The sequence below is a fragment of the Salmo salar genome, chromosome ssa25 (assembly GCF_905237065.1).
Source record: "Salmo salar chromosome ssa25, Ssal_v3.1, whole genome shotgun sequence".
Taxonomy (NCBI): Eukaryota; Metazoa; Chordata; class Actinopteri; order Salmoniformes; family Salmonidae; genus Salmo; species Salmo salar.
The window spans coordinates 11,286,642-11,308,137 of NC_059466.1; the positions used below are offsets into that span (position 1 = coordinate 11,286,642).

The 21,496-nt window shown below is 43.9% G+C and overlaps 1 protein-coding gene across 4 annotated transcripts in view; it reads right to left on the reverse strand.

The window, feature by feature from the left end:
• Positions 1-21,496, reverse strand: part of LOC106586158 (kalirin) — a 261,879-nt gene that overhangs the window by 36,100 nt on the left and 204,283 nt on the right. For all 4 annotated transcript variants that reach the window (XM_014173062.2, XM_014173066.2, XM_014173061.2 and 1 more), the window contains exons 31-34: positions 20,224-20,325; positions 19,615-19,757; positions 19,056-19,158; positions 5,870-6,116 (exon numbers count right to left, since the gene is read on the reverse strand). In XM_014173062.2, the coding sequence (XP_014028537.1) occupies positions 5,870-6,116; positions 19,056-19,158; positions 19,615-19,757; positions 20,224-20,325 (595 nt within the window). The remainder of the gene's footprint in view (positions 1-5,869; positions 6,117-19,055; positions 19,159-19,614; positions 19,758-20,223; positions 20,326-21,496) is intronic.

Genomic DNA, 21,496 nt, shown 5'->3' on the forward strand with positions numbered 1-21,496 from the left:
AAACTGTGGCGGTGGGAGGAAGTGGGATTTACATGTCACTGTAACTAGGGAAAATGTTTTATCAATGAGTTATATTACTTAATTTCTAGCGTGTCAAAGTTTCAGTATGTAATAAACTGGGGACGGTGGGGGCTGATCCAGAGATAGTGAAATGGTTCAATGCAAGGGAGCAGTGGAAATACTAGCACGTTGCCATTACATTGACAGTACATGCTGTTAATGTTAAGTGTGGTCTAACGCAAGAAAAGGGCTGTAATTGAACATAGAAATGTGTACTGTTTGAAAAATCAGATACACACAGGTTAGTCATTTTGAAAAACCTAACAGTTCTCTGCTAACTTTATCATCTCAAGCATTGGGGTATTGCTGTGCTCCTCAACCAACAAAAACGAATATAAACCCTATTCCAAATAAAGGGTGCCTTTTCATAATCGTCCTGCTTTCTTCCTGTATTTCTAAGGAGGCACAGGAAGCGAGGGTGTCCAACAGTGTCTCAGAATAGGAACATTCTAGAAGGGATGTTTTCGTTCCTAATACACAAAACAAAGGAAATCAGGGCAAGGAGACAAAGGAAGCTCCTATGGACAATAACAAGAGGTCAATCACAATAGCCAGTCATTTCACAACATGGATTCCTAGAAAACACACATGCTCTGTTTACAAATGTCAACAAAAGCAGACTATCGGCATTTGTGCAACTAACTAAATTATAAGAGATCATGGCGGTCATGATAGTGGGCTGTAGTGGGCTGTAGAGGGTAGTGGGCTGAAGAGGGTGGGTTGTTCTGGAGGAGGTGTGGCAAGTAGCGTGGGGGAAAATGAACATTAAGCTCCCACGTCCCTATTGTGGGATGGGTTATTTGTAACGTCTGTCAATGGTATTACATGCCAACCATCAAAAAAGGAGACAATAACCCCCCAAATAAATAAATAAAGTTCCCTTGGTGTATACACTACCAGTCAAAATATTTTGAATACATTCTCATTCAAGGATATTTCTTTATTTTTACTATTTTCTACATTGTAGAATAATAGTGAAGACATCAAAACTATGAAATAACACATATGTAATCATGTAGTAACCAAAAAAGTGTGAAACAAATCAAAATATAGTTTATATTTGAGATTCTTCAAATAGCCACCCTTTGCATTGATTACAGCTTTGCACACACTTGGCATTCTCTGAACCAGCTTCATGAGGTAGTCATCTGGAATGCATTTCAATTAACAGGTGTGCCTTTTTTAAAAGTTAATTTGTGCAATTTCTTTCCTTCATAATGCGTTTGAGCCAATCGGTTGTGTTGTAACAAGGTAGGGGGGTATACAGAAGATAGCCCTATTTGGCAAAAGACCAAGTCCATATTATGGCAAGAACAGCTCAAATAAGCAAAAAGAAACTACAGTCCATCGTTACTTTAAGACATCAAGGTCAGTCAATACGGAAAATGGTAAGAACTTTGAAAGTTTCTTCAAGTGCAGTCGCAAAAACCATCAAGCGCTATGATGAAACTGACTCTCATGAGGACCGCCACAGGAAAGGAAGACCCAGAGTTACCTCTGCTGCAGAGGATGAGTTCATTAGAGTTACCAGCCTCAGAAATTGCAGCCCAAATAAATGCTTCACAGAGTTCAAGTAACAGACACATCTCAACTTCAACTGTTCAGTGGAGACTGCATGAATCAGGCCTTCATGGTCAAATTGCTGCAAAGAATCCACTTCTAAAGGACACCAGTAAGAAGAGGAAACTTGCTTGGGCCAAGAAACATGAGCAATGGACATTAGACCGGTGGAAATGTATCCTATGGTCTGGAGTCCAAATTGGAGATTTTTGGTTCCAACCACTGTGTCAGTCACAACGTCAACAGTGAAGAGGCGACTCGGGATGCTGGCCTTCTCGGCAGAGTTCCTCTGTCTAGTGTCTGTGTTATTTTGCCCATCTTAATCTTTTATTTTTATTGGCCAGTCTGAGATATGGATTTTTCTTTGCAACTCTGCCTAGAAGGCCAGCATCCTGAAGTTACCTCTTCACTGTTGACGTTGAGACTGGTGTTTTGCGGGTACTATTTAATGAAGCTGCCAGTTGTGGACTTGTGAGGCATCTGTTTCTCAAAATAGACACTAATGTACTTGTCCTCTTGCTCAGTTGTGCACCGGGGCCTCCCACTCCTCTTTTTATTCTGGTTAGAGACAGTTTGCGCTGTTCTGTGAAGGGAGTAGTACACATCATTGTACAAGATCTTCAGTTTCTTGGCAATTTCTCACATGGAATAGCCTTCATTTCTCAGAACAAGAATAGACTGACGGGTTTCAGAAGAAAGTACTTTGTTTCTGCCCATTTTGAGCCTGTAATCGAACCCACAAATGCTGATGCTCCAGATACTCAACTAGTCTAAAGGCGGCAGGTAGCTGGTAGCCTAGCAAGTAGCCTAGTGGTTATAGCGTTGGACTAGTAACCGAAATGTTGCAAGATCGAATCCCCGAGCTGACAAGGTAAAAATCTGTCGTTCTGCCCCTGAACAAGGCAGTTAACCCACTGTTCCTACGCCGTCATTGAAAATAAGAATTTGTTCTTAACTGACTTGCCTAGTTAAATAAAGTTAAAATAAAAATGCCAGTTTTATTGCTTCTTTAATCAGCACAACAGTTTTCAGCTGTGCTAACATAATTGTAAAAGGTTTTTCTAATCATCAATTAGCCTTTTAAAATGATAAACTTGGATTAGCTAACACAATGTGCCACTGGAACACAGGAGTGATGGTTGCTGATACTGGGCCTCTGTACGCCTATGTAGACATGTAAAAATCTGCCATTTCCAGCTACAATAGTATTTTACAACATTAACAATGTCTACACTGTATTTTCTATCAATTTTATGTTATTTTAATGGACAAAAAAAATGGCTTTTCTTTCAAAAACAAGGACATTTTTAAGTGACCAAGATTTGGAACGGTAATGTCTATATATATTTCTAAAAATAATTTGAATACATCAAAAAATATAGAATAAAAAGAGTTCTGTCCCGCAAACGTGTTTGTGGGTGGTGTAAAATAAAATAGTTGCTATGGATGATGCTCATTGTTGGGTTAATGGGTTAATGTGACATAGTGACCCCCAATGTAAACTCTGTAGACTTCTGTATGCTCTTCTATTCAACTCTAAAGTTGAATTAGAACAATGGAAACCTTTATATTTGAGTCATTTCAGCAATTCATTCTACAGTTAATTCAATTCAGTAAAAAGTTTAATGAGAGGAGTATCTGTCAACACCACCACCTTTCAACAATAAATTCAAATGCACAAAGGGAAACATCTTAAAAGTAAATGATTTACTCTCCTGTACCTTTTAAATGGTTCAGGATGTGTTCCATCTAGATTACAATTCCCTATACAAAACATTTTACAAATGGCAGAGAGAGCCTCATTAAAGTCCTAACTGAAGAGCTTTTACATTTGTCAAAGAGAACAGGGAGGCAGTACATCACGGAGTGTCAGCGGCATGAGCTGAAAACCCTCTCTGAAGTGGTCTAAGTGGAGACGGATGTTGTACTGAGGTAAAATGTCAAGTGCTCGTCAGAGGCAAAATGTTCCCCAAGCTGTCAAATATCCAACCAACCTGGCTCTAATCCTAGCGACAACCAACACCTCCCTCTGCAGGTAGCACCAGGAGATGTTGAATTGTCTAAACAAATGCTACCAAGTACTTAAAATCATGCAGTGCCCGTAGCAGGTGAAATAATGATGAAATTTTTGCTGCAAGTACAGTACCATTCAAAGGTTTGGACACACATACTCTTTCAAGGGTTTTTATTTATTTCTACTATTTTCTACATTGTAGAATAATAGTTAAGACAAACAACTATTGAACAACATATGGAATCATGTAGTAACCAAAGAAGTGTTAAATCAAAATCTATTTTATAATTTTAGATTCTTCAAAGTAGCCCCCCTTCGCCTTGATGACAGCTTTGCACACTCTTGGCATTCTCTCAACCAGCTTCATGAGGAATGCTTTTCCAACAGTCTTGAAGGAGTTCCCACATATGCTGAGCACTTGTTAACTGCTTTTCCTTCTCTCTGCGGTCCATCTCATCCCAAAACAACTTGATTGGGTTGAGGTCGGGTGATTGTGGAGGCCAGGTCATCTGATGCAGCACTCCATCACTCTCCTTCTTGGACAAATAGCCCTTACACAGCCTGGAGGTGTGTTGGGTCATTGTTCTGTTGAAAAACAAATCATAGTGGGACTAAGCGCAAACCAGATGGGATGGCATATCGCTGCAGAATGCTGTGGTAGCCATGCTGGTTAAGTGTGCCTTGAATTCTAAATAAATAAATAAATAACTCCCAGACAGTGTCACCAGCAAAGCACCCCCACACCATCACACCACTTCCTCCATGCTTCACGGTGGGAAACACACGTGGAGATCATCCATTCACCTACTCTGCGTCTCACAAAGACAAACGGTTGGAACCAAAAATCTCAAATTTGGACTCCTCAGACCAAAGGACAGATTTCCACCGGTCTAATGTCCATTGCTCGTGTTTCTTGGCCCAAGCAAGTCTCTTCTTCTTATTGGTGTCCTTTAGTAGTGGTTTCTTAGCAGCAATTCACTATGAAGGCCTGATTCACGCAGTCTCCTCTGAACAGTTGAAGTTAAGATGTGTCTGTTACTAAGGTGCAGTTAACTCTAATGAACTTATCCTCTCTAGATGAGGTAACTCTGGGTCTTCCTTTCCTGTGGCGGTCCTCATGAGTGACAGTTTCAGCTTAGTGCTTGATGGTTTTGCGACTATTCTTGACATTTTCCAGATTAAGACATGAAGGTCAGTCAAAGTAATGATGGACTGTCATTTCTCTTTGCATATTTGAGCTGTTCTTGCCATAATATGGACTTCGTATTTTACCAAATAGGGCTATCTTGTGTATACCATGCCTACCTTGTTACAACACAACTGATTGGCTCAAACGCATTAAGAAGGAAGAAATTCCACAAATTAACTTTTAACAAGGCACACCTGTTAATTGAAATCCATTCCAGGTGACTACCTCATGAAGCTGGTTGAGAGAACACCAAAAGTGTGCAAAGCTGTCATCACAGCCAAGGGTGGCTACTTTGAAGATTCTCAAATATAAAATATATTTTGATTTGTTTAACACTTTTTTTTGGTTACTACATGATTCCATATGTATTATTTCCTAGTTTTGATGTCTTCACTATTACTCTACAATGTAAAAAATAGTAAAAATAAAAGACAAATCCTGGCCATGTCCAAAATCTGTCTTGCCTACTACTTACTTAAACTGCATAGTGTGTACTATCGTACTACATACTATTGAGAACGTACTCTTAGGTATAAATGAGCGCAATAAGCAAGAAATATCAGCATACTAAGCTCCTCTATACTGAGAACGCATCATCTAATGCACAGTAGATGATGCGTTGATTCCCGCCATTGGTTCATTCTGGTACAGCGCGTCACCTTATCAAATTATCAGCTGTTGTCAAACACACGTGAGTCTGGAAAGATGATTCTCTTCCTCAATAGTGTGCAGCGGATTCAACTAGATAAAAAGCCAAAATGAGTATGACATCCTGGCATTTAAAGCATACTACATTTTCAGAAGTTCACACACTATAAAACATTCTATTTTCGCAAAACCAAAAAGCCTAACATTTCGAACAGAAGTACGGGTATTCAGACACGGCCATTGTAATTACGGGAACAGTGCAGGGTCCTTATTGTTTTTGTTGACAAATTAACCCATTATCCAAAGAGCACCTTCAATCTATAAAGATCTACTGATATATCCTTGCAGCACTTTCCTTCCTTTTTTCTCCCCCAACAGTAAATGGTTGATGTCCTTACCTTTCCCTGTGGGGAAGAAGCACTCCATCTCCACGCTGCTGCGGGAGTGAGAGATACAGAGGGCCGAGCTGGGCACCAGGCCCTCCTGAGGGGGGCTACGGTCGGTGGTCCGCACCAGACACCAGCCGGGGCGGTCACTGGGCCTCTCCAGTAGCTCTACCGTCTGACCCGTCTGGAGGCTGAGCTCGCTGGAACAACCTGCCGTGAAGTCCTGCAGCACCACTGTCAACTCACAGCCTCCAGAGAGCTGTGAGACAGGAAGAGACCGAGAGAGAGAACAGTGAGTTAGTCTTAAAACAAGGCAGGTGTTGGCACAAAAAAAAAACATTTAAATCGAGTCTCATTATCACAGCAGAGAAAAGGAAGGTAAGTGCACAGCTCAGGTTCTAGGTTAAGCCATGTGGGGTTGTGAGATGTATTCAGATATTCGTTTAGTGGAGTGACATGCACATATCCATAAAAACACTTATCCCAGTTGCAGGATTACGGAGGATTATGTAGAACAATGAAAAAAAAAAAAATGTTCAGACATCAGACCAGGGGACAAACTATCAGGGGATAAATGGATTAAAGACCACGACAGTGTCCCAAAATGACACCCTATTCCCTTTTAAGTGCACAGGGCTCTGGTCAAAATTAGTGCACTAAATAGGGAATAGGGTGCCATTTGGGCTGCCCACCCATGCCTTCCATGGAACAGAACATGGTCAGTGTAAGAGTGTGCCCTGTCATGAAATGCCATTGGATACAAGTGAAACAAGTGTGTACTTCATATAGTTTATGACTGACTGACAGGGTCAGACTCCACTGCTTTTATCATTCATAGGCACCGGGGTCAGAGTTTGAATCACACCACAGTATATTACACAAGCACCAACTGCAATTAATACACCTCTATATAAATCAGTAGCACATTTAAAACATCGCTTCAGATCAAAGACTGGTGTGTAGCCAGTTGTTAAATTGGTTAAAACTCAACAGTTACTCTATACAACATGCATCAAATATCTGTTCAACACAGTTGACCTAATCTCAGCAACGCAGAACCAAAATGTAATTTAAACGGCCTGTTCGCGCGAGATTACAGGTGACCTTATAATTAACTCATTATCAGTATCAGAGATCAGTTTAGTTTCTGGAGAAAGAAGAGTCATGTCATAATATTTACACCCACTAAATGATTACACTGAAAGATTTTATTATTTGACCATGGTGGTGAAGTGAGGTAATAAACGAACCATAGTCCTATAGATCATGGTCGTCTGGTGATTATATGCCTGCGTCCCAAATGGCACCCTATTCCCTACATAGGCCTAGTTCACTACTTTTGATCAGGCCCCATAGGGCTTTGGTCAAAAGTAGTGCACTATATAGGGAATAGGGTGCCATTTGGGACGTAATCCTACGCCTTATAACTCTACCCGAGGAAACGGTCGTAGCCTACACCAGTTTGATAAACGAGAGTCATAAATGACTGCAGTCTCCCAGTTATGAGGATATCACTAGTCTCCTACGATTCTGAATGTTCTCTGGCTGAGGAAAATACTCTCTGGTTTCACAATTATCATCTAGCTAGCAATCCAGTTGAAGTCAGTAAATCTCCCACCTTGGGAAATGAAAAATAGTATCATTCCTCAGGCTGTCACTCCGAGTCCACTCAAAACTTCCTCATATGCTCCGAGGTTCTACTTTGGTCAACCTGACATGGACTGGGTCCCAAATGGCACCCCATTCCCTATTTAGGGTGCCATTTGGGACGCACCTGATTGTAGGCGAGTCCTTACATTCCGCACGCTGCACAGCCAGATGGGAGTGTGACAGGGTTCGAAAGAGAGCAGGTACGAGCACACACTCTGTTACAACTTGAGTAGCAGTCTAAGAGGAAGTGTAGTCAAACCTATGTGTATTTGCGGCTATAAGAACTCCTGAATTAGGGTTGCAAAATTCCCAGTCCATTTCCCAACATTCCCAAGTTTTCCAGAAATCCTGGTTGGAAGATTCCCGGAATCATTAAGGAATTAGCTGGAAATCTGCTTATCAGCAGGAAATCAACCAAGAGTTCTGTTTACGTTACCGGACGTTTGCAACCCTAGCCTGAAATAACCCAGCAAGTAGTCAATACTGCCACAGAGAGAACAAACAAAGTCCAATGTAGTACAGATCAAGGACACAAACCTGAGTTACCTCTCGGTTGTCTACTATGGGGGTTCGAAACAGAGGGGATTCTAAATCACACCACTTCTTTGACTCCTTCAATAACAAAACATATTTGACCAGCAACCAAACCCAGTTGGAGGGAAGTGTTTCAGGTCATCTTGAATGGAGATCAACTCCAATCTCTTACTAGGAACAGGAACACTCCACAAATCATCCACTCCCCCAGAGAGCTGTTTATAATAAGAGCACTCCCTCTCCATAGCCACGTCCCAAATGGTGCCCTATTTCCTATACAGCGCACTGTATAGAGCCCTATGGGCCCAGGTCAAAAGCAGGGAACAGGGTGCCATTTGGGACGCAGCCTTCTCTATGATCCCGTTCAAGGTTTTAAAACAGGCTGACTGAAGCAGCTACAATCTAGCTTCAACAGAACAAAGTGAGGCTCATGTTCTGAGCAAGAACACACCCCGGTGTGAGGGAGGATCCTCACACAGGTCAGACCCATCCTAATGGAAACCATGATCCAGCCTCTCCCAGTCGTCTAGACCACCCATAGCTTTCTGTCAGCATCATCTGGCGGTTCCTCACTCCCTACATTGTTTTCCCCCTATTCTAAAGTTTGACCACTGATCCTCAGCGGTGCTTCATTAAAGAGCGCACTATGATAGGAGGCACTGTAAGACGAGTTTGACTACATGGGCATGGTAAACACAGATTGTTTCAGGGGCAGAACTCTTTGGAATAAATCTTGTGGGCAATTCTCTTAAAATACCCACACAGGGTCAGTTTCCCTAACCGATTTTTTTATTTTTTTATAAGAAAACGGGCTGACAGAGTTCAATGATAAATACACTACCGTTCAAAAGTTTGGGGTCACTTGGAAATGTCCTTGTTTTTGAAAGAAAAGCAATTTTTTTTGTCCATTAAAATAACATCAAATTGATCAGAAATACGGTGTAGACATTGTTAATGTTGTAAATGACTATTGTAGCTGAAAAAGGCAGATTTTTTAATGGAATATCTACATAGGTGTACAGAGGCCAATTATCATCATCCATCACTCCTGTGTTCCAATGGCACGTTGTGTTAGCTAATCCAAGTTTATCATTTTAAAAGGCTAATTGATCATTAGAAAACCCTTTTGCAATTATGTTAGCACAGCTGAAAACTGTTGTGCTGATTAAAGAAACAATATAATTGGCATTCTTTAGACTAGTTTATTATCTGGAGCATCGGCATTTGTGGGTTCGATTACAGGCTCAAAATGGCCAGAAACAAAGACCTTTCTTCTGAAACTAATCAGTCTATTCTTGTTCTGAGAAATGAAGGCTATTCCATGCAAGAAATTGCCAAGAAATTGAAGATCTCGTTCAATGCTGTGTACTACACCCTTCACAGAACAGTGCAAACTGTCTCTAACCAGAATAGAAAGAGTGGGAGGCCCCGGTGCACAACTGAGCAAGAGGACAAGTACATCAGTGTCTAATTTGAGAAACAGATGCCTCACAAGTCCTCAACTGGCAGCTTCATTAAATAGTACCCGCAAAACACCAGTCTCAACGTCAACAGTGAAGAGGCGACTCCGGGATGCTGGCCTTCCTATCACATCGGGTGCTGTAGGTGTCATGGAGGGCAGGTTGTTTGCCCCCAGTGATGCGTTGTGCAGACCGTACCACCCTCTAGAGAGCCTTGTGGTTGAGGGTGGTGCAGTTGCCGTACCAGGCTGTGATACAGCCCGACAGGATGCTCTCAATTGTGCATCTGTAAATGTTTGTCAGGGTTTTGGGTGACGAGACAAATTTCTTCAGCCTCCTGAGGTTGAAGAGGCGTGTGGGTGGACCATTTCAGTTTGTCTTTGATGTGTACGCCGAGGAACTTAAAACTTTCCACCTTCTCCACTGCTGTCCCGTAGATGTGGATGGGGGGGTTCTCCCTCTGCTGTTTCATGAAGTCCACAATCATCTCCTTTGTTTTGTTGATGCTGAGTGAGAGGTTGTTTTCCTGACACCACACTCCTAGTGACCTCACCTCCTCCCTGTAGGTTGTCTCGTCATTGTTGGTAATCAAGCCTACTACTGTGTGTCGTCTGCAAACTTGATGATTGAGTTGGAGGCGTGCGTGGTTACGCAGTCATGGGTGAACAGGGAGTACAGGGAGTACAGGAGGGGGCTGAGCACACACCCTTGTGGGTCCCCAGTGTTGAGGATCAGCGAGGTGGACAGGTTGTTTCCTTCCTTCACCACCTGGGGGGGCGGCCCGTCAGAAAGTCCAGGACTCAATTGCACAGGGCGGGGTTGAGACCCAGGGCCTCCAGCTTGATGATGAGCTTGGAGGGTACTATGGTGTTGAATGCTGAGCTGTAGTCAATGAACAGCATTCTTACATAGGTATTCCTTTTGTCCAGGTGGGATAGGGCAGTGTGCAGTGTGATAGCGATTGCATCGTCTGTGGACCTGTTGGGGCAGTATGCAAACTGAAGTGGGTCTAGGGTGGCCGGTAAGGTGGAGGTGATATGGCAGTAATACAGATTTTTTTTACTTATGCAGGAAAATAAAGGTAATGCATGCGATATCAGAAATTGTGAAATGTGATTATTTTCAACCTACAATATTGTCATATTGTATCAGATTCCCTGCCCCCAATCCTAACTTTAACCATTAGTGGGGAAAATACAAAACTGACCCAAGATTAGTGTCAACAGGCAGGGAACACAACATGTGAATAGTGCCCAGAAGATTCCCCCATCATGTATTACAGAGACAGAGCAGAGCAGAGCAGGGCTGACCCAGTCCTCAACATGGGAACTTTAACTTTCCCTCTGCACATAGTTGGGACCTGTGGTTGGTGCCATAGAACAATGCCATTGTTGATAAAAGAGCTTTCTAGAAGGATCTGTATTCCAACCTCCTTCCAAAATCAAAACAACCCCCATGTGTTCCAAAGCCAACAGAACATCTGTGAACTCACAAAGTGCTGTGTCTTACAGTGAAACTGTACTCCAAGGAGTTCATTGTACAAAAACAAACAGCCCACAGAAGAATCCCTCATTAGTATAGTGATAAATACTTGTTACTACATCCAATTACTGTTTTGTGGTGGGCTCCTGGAAACAACCTTGTACGATCAGTTCGTTTTATACTGACTAGCAGAACAGATGATCGCCACATGATTAACTCTGTCCAATTAGTGGAATAACAGCTGGCAGTAACTTAATTATCATGAAATATGATTGGTACTGGAAGGTTAAGGGAGAGCAAAAGTAGTGCACTATTATAGGGAATTAGGGTGCCATTTGGGATGGGCCTAAGGAGTATGGTTGAAGCATTATATTCAAACACCACTTCAGGGTGACAAACAAATGAAAAGGCCCATGCAGTAAAATGTATCCCAAACAGGACACACTGTACCATGGCAAAGAAAACCAACTTTCGTTTGAGACATTATCCGATTTGGAAAACCCCAAAACATTAGGACCGGAGTCAAATCATAAATACAGGACTCTTCCCATGTTTACGCCACATCAAGTAATGACCGTAGTTGCAACCTGCTTAAATAACACAGTGAGGAGAACATTTAGCTCCTGCGTGTTGTAATGCAGAACGAGAGAGAGAGAGAGAGAGAGAGAGAGAGAGAACACAGTCAGGGCTTAAATAGCAGTTAGTTTCCAGTGTGGCTGTCGGAGCTGTGCCGTCTAAGGGGAACAGGAAATGGTAGCGTCTGAGTTTCCAGAGCTGTGGGGGAACCTGTCCAAGCAGACTGTTTCATCATCACAGGGCTTTTATATAGAAAATAGCTGCTATTTCAGTCACTTCGAGGGGTTTGGGTAAAGACAGAGGAGAAACAGAGGCAAATAACCCACCAAATGATTACCAACAACGCTTGTGACATGCCTTTTTCCAGCTGTTGATTAGTTGAATGAATCATCAACACTTTCCAAGTCAAGCTGTGGTAATCAACTACTGTGCCTGTGAAATCCGGCAATCTTGTTCATCAAAAGGTCATTGCACGCCAAGCAACAGCTCTACAATCTGGTAAGATTCAGTGCAAGCATTCCCAATGAATAATCAGAACAATAGTCAACATCTCCAACAGCTGGATAATGAAAGTACTAAAAGTAAACTAAATCAGGGTCCTCTGAATGCAATGCCTGTTCCAAATACCAGCCTATTTGCTATGGGCCCTGGTCAAAAGTAGTGCACTAACTAAACTCAGCAAAAAAAAAGAAATGTGTAGATATTTGTATGAACATAACAAGGTTCAACAACTGAGACATAAACTGAACAAGTTCCACAGACATGTGACTAACAGAAATTGAATAACGTGTCCCTGAACAAAGGGGGGGGGTCAAAATCAAAAGTAACAGTCAGTATCTGGTGTGGCCACCAGCTGCATTGAGTACTGCAGTGCATCTCCTCCTCATGGACTGCACCAGATTTGCCAGTTCTTGCTGTGAGATATTACCCCACTCTTCCACCAAGGCACCTGCAAGTTCCCAGACATTTTTGGGGGGAATGGCCCTAGCCCTCACCCGCCGATCCAACAGGTCCCATACGTGGTCAATGGGATTGAAATCCGTGCTCTTCGCTGGCCATGGCAGAACACTGACATTCCTGTCTTAAAGGAAATCACGCCTAGAACGAGCAGTATGGCTGTTGGCATTGTCATGCGTCATAAGGATGAGCCTGCAGGAAGGGTACCACATGAGGGAGGAGAATGTCCCCTGTAACGCACAGCGTTGGGATTGCCTGCAATGACAACAAGCTCAGTCCGATGATGCTGTGACACACCGCCGCAGACCATGACGGACTCTCCACCTCCAAATCGATCCCGCTCCAGAGTACAGGCCTCGGTGTAACGCTCATTCCTTCGACGATAAATGCAAATCTGACCATCACCCCTGGTGAGACAAAACCGGGACTCGTCAGTGAAGAGCACTTTTTGCCAGTCCTGTCTAGTCCAGCGATGGTGGGTTTGTGCCCATAGGCAACGTTGTTGCCGGTGATGTCTGGTGAGGATCTGCCTTACAACAGGCCTACAAGCCCTCAGTCCAGCCTCTCTCAGCCTATTGCGGACAGTCTAAGCACTGATGGAGGGATTGTGCGTTCCTGGTGTAACTCGGGCAGTTGTTGCCATCCTGTACCTGTCACGCAGGTGTGATGTTCGGATGTACCGATCATGCGTAGGTGTTGTTACACGTGGTCTGCCACTGCGAGGACGATCAGCTGTTTGTCCTGTCTCCCTGTAGCGCTGTCTTAGGCGTCTCACAGTACAGACATTGCAATTTATTTCCCTGGCCACACCTACAGTCCTCTTGTTTTTCAGAGTCAGTAGAAAGGCCTCTTTAGTGTCCTAAGTGTTCATAACTGTGACCTTAATTGCTTACCGTCTGTAAGCTGTTAGTGTCTTAACGACCGTTCCACAGGTGCATGTTCATTAATTGTTTATGGTTCATTGAACAAGAATGGGAAATAGTGTTTAAACTTTTTACAATTAAGATCTGTGAAGTTATTTGGATTTTTACGAATTATATCTGAACGACAGGGTCCTGAAAAAAGGGACGTTTGTTTTTTGCTGAGTTTAGATAATAGGGTGGGTTTTGGGGCACAGTATATGTATAACCCTGCTTTTTAGAGCCCGAGTAGACAGCTTTGACCCCCACACAAAAAATAAAGAGCATGTTTTAAAGGTCTCTTTACACCAGATAGCTGCAAAAGATTAAACATGGGGCCCTGGATTAAAGTAGTGCACTATATTTGGAATAGCATGCCATTTGGGACATAGATTTAGCGGCTATACGGTAGAATGGAGCTGGCATGACATGTTGGGTCTAAGCTGCAGCAGATGTGACCGGAGCCGTCCATCTCATCTCGGCTGCGTCCCAAATGGCCCATAGTGCGGTACTTTTGACCAGAGTATGTAGAGAATAGAGTACCACTTGGGACACAAGCCTTCATTTCATCTCCCCTCGACACCATCTGCAGGGTATTAGGTCACCTCTCCGTTGCTAAGAGATCTCCAGGTCAACCAGAGATGCAGCCATCCGAAAGGGTACAGGGTACACACGTTAAACAATGCTCAGGGTCATATTCATTAGTGCACACCGTCACAAAGCGTTTTGCAATGGAACCCAAAAAACACGTTTTTAGTACTGGGCAAGTCCCTCCCTGTTTCTGTCCGTTTTCTTCCATTTTACATTTTTAGTATGATTCATAAGAAAGTCTGGGAGTCCATTGAAGAACAAACGTAACACATAGGCCTGTAAGTTATATATAATTGACAGACTGACTATATTCAAACTTAACTGAATTGGAACTAGGCCTATACGACAATTACAGTAGACAGGGTATCCATGAGGGTGGAAAATATCAATGCCATACTATTTTGTACTCCTGTAGTACTCAGGATGTTTCGGAGACTAGTGTTGACCTCATTTTGAATGTCAGCCGAGCGCTGCCTAAAAAAACAATTTCAGCCATAAAGACACGTGCCTGTTGCATAGTCATGTCAACACAGCCTCACTCACTGTCCTACAGTCAGGCAATATTAAATGACTTACAGACCTGGGTTCAAATTTAAATCTTGATCGTTTGCTTTAGCCTGCCTAGAGTGCCAGGTGTGCAGGCTTTAACACCAGGGGCAGTCAACTCAATTCAGTCGCGGGACGATTTTTATTTCGAGCTGATGGTCGGGAGGCCGAAACATAATTAAAAGAAGGTGTACGAAGCAAATTGACCACAAATAAGCCCAAAAATAGATTGTATTAGAAAATAACACATTTCAAACCTTGATTACATTATAGACAGATTTCCTTTATTAAAAGAAGTCTTGGTGATTTACAGTATTTTCTTTTGTTTTTAGCAAAAACTACAATCCTCTCTGGTTTACATTGCTGGGACTTTTCTAAAATCGGTTCCACTGCAAAAGGCCAGCTTAACCAAGCACAGATGCAGTATTTGAATTGATTTCAAATAGTATTTCAACCAAAGCCTGCGTATACACTCAGTTAAACTAGATGCATAGCGTAGACAAGACATAAGCCACTATAGGGTTGATCTTTTGCAACCATGTCTTGAGCCAGAGCCATAAAGATCCTATAATTCAACACTATTTGATCAGTTTCTAGAACGAAAATCTTCCTGACCAAGATGGATGGGTTTTTTTTTTGTCACGTTGCTAGGATGCCAAGATCCACTCTAGAGAGATGCAACTGGATCTTCAGAACGTCACTAAGTCAGTCAGTACCATCTCATCGAGGCAGTTAACTCAATAGCCTGCTTCCTGTATCGACTGGCCCAGCCAGCCCTCACAGTTTAACCAGCAATCTGCTCCACTACTGGGACGTGGGGGAAGGAACTCCCTTTCAACACAGCAATGTGCTTCTGCTCCTTTAGCCATCTGACGCTAGCCACATGAACACATCTCGTGTGACTACAATACGACTCCCATGAATGATACGGCCTATGTGGTGACATACGGTATATATATATATATATATATATTTCTCTACTTTGGTGAATATGTGGAGGCTATATATACTGCCATGTACAGTTTGGACTCCCACATGTGTGACTCAGACATTAGAATTACAATCTTAAAGTTGAAGATCAAGCAAAACATAAAATCAATAGATTTGGCAAAAACAGCACAGTAGACATCTGGCAGGACACATCTTAAAATGACAAATGACCCGTAGCCTATCCAAAACGCTCTCCAAATGTCAAAGGAGGTCTTTAAAATGTTCCGAGCTACTTTGGGAGAAAAGCTAGGGTCTGGTTACTTACGTGACTGCTCTCCTTGAAAAAGTTTAAAGCTCATCCACTTTGGCATGGTGTCTCTTTGCTCTGCTCTCTCGGTCTGTGCTGCAGAGTTAAGCTCAGTTCAAGCTCTTGACTTTGATTGGCTGAGCCAGACAGGGAGACAGACAGTGTGTCGTCTCTACTACTCATAGAAAGCCTGTGGTAGAGGTCTTCACGGGTCCCAACCCGGGTAGGAAATTCTGTTGTTGACCATCGACAGAAAGGCTTCTGTTTGATTGTCATTGGGTCTCGGGTCTATCAACTGTATATAACAGAGGCCCGATGACAATCAAACAGGACCCAACCCGGACCAGAGGGTCAACGTTTGGGTCGGGTCCTACTTGGACCCATGAAGACCTCGAACACAGGCTTACTATGAGTAGTAGAGACGACGGGGTCATAATAACACACTACTGCATGTGTGCACCCAACCAAGGATCAGCATAGCCTATAACATATTTATTTCATGCTAATAAAGGTGAATTTATTGTCTTATAGAAGGCCTAGCCAACATATAAAGACCCATTTGTTAAGCAGAAGAGCAACTTGGGGGGGGGGGTTAGCATGTGTGTGTTGTGGATAGAGAAAGTGTGTGTGTGTCTGAGAGACAGAGGGAGGGTGTGGCATATATTCCTGCAGCACAGCTAAGCCTTAATTGTACCCCAGTTGTCCTTCCTTGAGCGGAAACACACACACACAGAAAGAGAGAGAGAGCCAGAGAGAGAGAGAGAGAGAGACAGAGATAACCCTCATCTCGCATCCGAGGAGCACGAGGCCAGTCTCATGACTCGCAGAGACAGCGGTGGCGATTGGAGAACAGCTTCATTATATGGTGAGCCGGGGATAAAGGAGGAGATAATAGATTTGATTTAGTCAACGTACAGTAATGAAGAGAGGCACAACCTTGGTTTAGGGAATGAGTCGACGACACGTCCATGTGATGTGCAGCGTGAGGGACAGAGGGCAAACACACCCGTGTGAACTCTGTCGTAAAAACACAGCAAAGTAGACGCACACCACTGGAAATGGTTTCCTAGCTGCTTTCTTTGTAATTGTTAGCCATATATACACTGCACATGAGTTGGAGACAGACGGCAGCAAGACAAGCCCAGGAAACAGCCTAGGGGAGTGCATCCCAAATGGCACCCTCTTCACTACACAGTGCACTACTTTTGACCAGGGCCCACAGGAAATAGGGTGTCATTTGAGATGCAAGCCAAGCCATTCCATCTCCATGCAGGGAGAAAAGAAATCCTGCCACAGTGACAGTCACAGCAGGGTGGTTGGGTGGGAGCAGAGATGTCTTGTGTCTGTCTGCGTCTGCGCGGAGTGGCAAACTGTCAGCTTGGACCAGACGACGACACTGGAAGGGCTTAGAAAGACCACAAAAACACCAGGAAAAGAGTCATTTCCAAGACAAAAACAGTCTGTGGAAAAATTGACATGGCTCGCCCCGAGAAAAAATATCAAGAGAGAAAAAAAAACTCCAGACAGTCAGTTGGTGCCACTTAGCGGCTCAAATTAGACCGGGTTTGGTGTTATGAACTTATTTTTCGGAAATTCTCTATCCAGCCTTCCCTTGGCTATTCATAACAGCATGCAACATTGGAATATAGCTTAAGGAAATTGCAATGAACTATAAGGGAGCTCCAGCACTGAGGAATTTATTTATGTTTAAAGCCTTCCAAAGAGCAACAAGACAACCCTCCCACCTTGAGAAGGAATGAAATAATATTGTTATGTAGTTGCGACATCCTCCACCGAGAGAGAAAGAAACACACACACACACACACACACACACTCGGCTGTTCCATCAACTTCCCTCAAATCACACCTATTCATCACAAGCTCAACGAGGATTTGTGTGTCACTCTGTTAGGGCAGCCCTTTCTAGAGCCCAGTCTATCTTTCTGCTGTGTGTGGCAGAGTGACATTTAGCGCAGGGGCAAAGCGTGGGCGTACTGTGTGAAAAGGTCACAGGGCGTCACAACGGACTGGCCAGGCCACGCTCTCTCCGCATGCGTCCCAAATGGCACCCTATTCCCTATTTAGTCCATAGGGCTCTGGTTAAAAGTAGTGCACTATATAGGGAATAGGGTACCATTTGGGAGTTTGGGGATGCAGCTTCTCTCTCTCTCTCTCTCTCTCTCTTTCGGACACTACTCTCCACCCTCCAGAGCAGAGGGGAAAACGGGACCCCAGGCCAAGACACCCAAGCCCGGCTGCTCTCCAAGAAAACAGACGGCTGGAGGACCCAGCTGCAGTGGCGGTGAGCCCAGAGAGAGAGGGAGCGGGTCATAGGGAGGGAAATCTTCCAAAAGTTAAGACAACAACCAGCTTCACAACAATGGTTGAGTTCCTACCCAACTACAATGCAGACACATGCCAGATCTTACAACCCCTGGATAGGTATTTAACATATCAGCTAAAAACATAATAGATAAAGCAATCTGACGGCCGGCTGCACAGTCGATGACGTGGCACGCAACCACTGACTGATTGACGCAATGCAATGTAGATGTGCAGGAACTCAGCCATAATGTCCATCAGTCATGCTAACTACTGCCGGTAGCTAAATTTAACAACTAATTATCGTGGATGCTGTCACTACTGGCCTACATAGACAACTCAAGGTAAGAGGAATTTTACCCAAACATGTAAATTAGATGAACCCTCCCTTTAACTCTCACACACCATTTTTTTTCTCAAGAGCAAATTAGGAATCAAATGTATCCTTACATTGATTTCATATAGTCCTTCGTATGTTGCATGAGGGCACATGCCTGCACAAAGCCTGAACAGACGTTTCATAGATTCACATGATTGTTGTTCCATCTAACCTACTGGGGAGCCTCAGCTCTAATGGCAGGTCACAGCCCCTGCTTGGAACATAAGAGAGGCCAGGGAAACCCCGATTGTCAATCAGTTGTCCATGGTGACCCACAGGGGGGGCGGAGCTAGGAAGGAGCCAATCAATGTCAGATATTAAAGTCGTTAATATTTCACACTTATTTGCTTGATATTGTGTATGGTAAATATTTAATATGTAGGACTTATTGCTGTAGGCCTACAGGGAATAAAGAAGATGTTTAGGGCTCATGTTCATAAAGAATCTCAGGATAGGATTGCTGGTCAGTTTGGCCTTTTAGATCATAATGAATAATATGGATATGGGGGACCTGATCCCAAATCAGTACTTATACTTTGAGATATTCCAGCAGATGTCCTCCTACCTTATCACTGTCCACAGTGTTCTGAGAAGTCCTAGAAGCGATGGAGATGGTGTCTGGCTGGCTGCTGCCGTCACCCTGGCTGTCTGCATCCTCACCAGCATCCCTGGATCCACACACACACACACACACACACACACACACACACACACACACACACACACACACACACACACACACACACACACACACACACCAGTTAGAGGTGAAGTGTCTTATCTCTGTCTGTCTTGATGTTTCCTAATGAGGATGTACAGTATCTTATCTTCAGCCATCCAGACCAAATGAAATAGAATGAGTCACACTGATCTACGAAATATATGAACAGAGATTAGATTAAAACAAATGTGGGAACTTTATAAATAAGCCTACTGACAGTGTTGCTTACGCGGGTGCCTGCCATGGCCGAGTGATAGGGAGTAGGGCGAAGTTGCCCTTGGAGACTGATCAGTACACCATTTTCCTCACTAATGGTTAAGGTTAGGATGGGGAGAGAGGAAGCTGATCCCAGATCTGTACCTAGGGGAAACGTCAACCTGGAGCGAGTGCTGGGCCTACTCACCTCTTGCTGTTGTTGCGTGGCTTGGCCGGGGTTTTGGGCATGTGGATGGGCTCCTTCAGCGCCCCCTTGAGGTGGATGATCCTCTCCTGGATCACCTCCCGGATGTTCTTGATCCACTCCTGCTTTGCTTCAATACTGGACGCCTGGGGAGGAGAGTGAGACACATCACATTGATTGATCTTGTTTTATCCTCTGGCCTCTGGCAAGAGAAGGTGTTGGCGTACAAAGGAGAAAAACTGCAACGTAACCATGAAGGCGTTGCTCTGTAAATGATGCTTTCTGCAAGGCATGGCCCTTCCAGCCCCAGTCTTTAGGAAGGCTATATGTCACTTTTTTATGGCCCCTCAACTAGTGTGGGTATGGTATTGTGATAAATGACCTAAAACTATCTTTCACCCTGTACTGAACCATCTTGAAGATCAGTAGAAGGCAGCTTTAAGGGACCTGCGCCCGTATTCACAGTGTCTCAGAGTAGGAGTGCTGATTAAGGATCAGGTCCCACCTGTCCGTATATGATCATATTAATTATGATCAAAAAGGGATAACTGATCCTGGATCAGCACTCCTACTCTGTAATGCTTTCGAGATCAGCAAGAAGCATAGACCTACCTTGAGGACAGTCTTGTTGTCAGATGACGGGGTCCTTCCAGCCCACAGAGCAAACTTACAGGGGTCCCCTTCAATGTGCTCCGTCACGCCCAGCTCTGATGTCTGGATAATGGAGAAGAACAAAATGTCAAGTCTTGAACCTGCTTTTTATGACTTGGAACCTTCCAAATCATCATGTGTTCAGTATACCATTGAATATCATAAAAACGATATACTATAACTTTATGTCATAAAAACTAATAGCAATGTTCCCTTTCTGAAAAGGAATTTAAGAGGTACATTAAGATACAGTCATAGTAAATCCCATCCAACTTTCTTCTATGTCCCTGTCACAGTAGGTTGGTGGCACCTTAATTGGGGAGGACGGGCTCGTGGTAATGGCTGGAGCGGATTTCCATGTGTTTGATGCCATTCCATTCGCTCTGTTCCTGCCATTATTATGAGCCGTCCTCCCCTCAGCAGCCTCCACTGGTCCCTTGGTCCTGGCTGGGGGTGTGTCCCAAATGGCCACCCTGTTCCCTATATAGTGCACTAATACAGACCAGGGCCCACAGGGCTCTCACCATAAAGGCAATAGGGTGCCATTTGGTGCACAGCCTGGACACATCTCTTCAGCAGGTCCAATGACTGTAGGTCCTGTCTCTGCCTGGCCGGCTCATCCTCTATCCACTGGCATTCTCTGCCTCTGACCGTATTACGGGGGCTTACTAGTGCTCTTCCATGCCGTCCCTAGGAGGGGTGCGTCACATCGTGCCAGGCTTTTTCCCCCGCCATACTCGACATGAGTGGGTTGAGTCACTGAGATGATCTTCCTGTCCGGTTTTGCGCCCCCTCGGCCTCGTGCGGTGGAGGAGATCTCCGTGGGCTATACTCAGCTTTGTCTCAGGGTAGTAAGTTGGTGGTCTGTTGATATCCCTCCAGCGAGGTGGCGGATGTGCTTTGGAAAAGTGGGTGGGGTTATATCCTGCCTGGTAAGCCCTGTCTGGGGTTATCGTTGGACAGGACCCTCTCTCTCTCTCCCTCCCTCTATCTATAGCACCTGCTGTCTCAACCTCTGAATGGTTGGCTATGAAAAGCCAACTGACATTTACTCCCGAGGTGCTGACCCGTCGCACCCTCTACAACCAATGTGATTATTATCGTCTCTCTAGGTTTCTAGGTTTTTAGGCTGGGTTTCTGTAACGAGCACTTTGTGACATCTGCTGATGCAAAAAGGGCTTTATAAACACATTGGATTTGATTTGGAACAGTTGTTATTGGACATGCACATTTG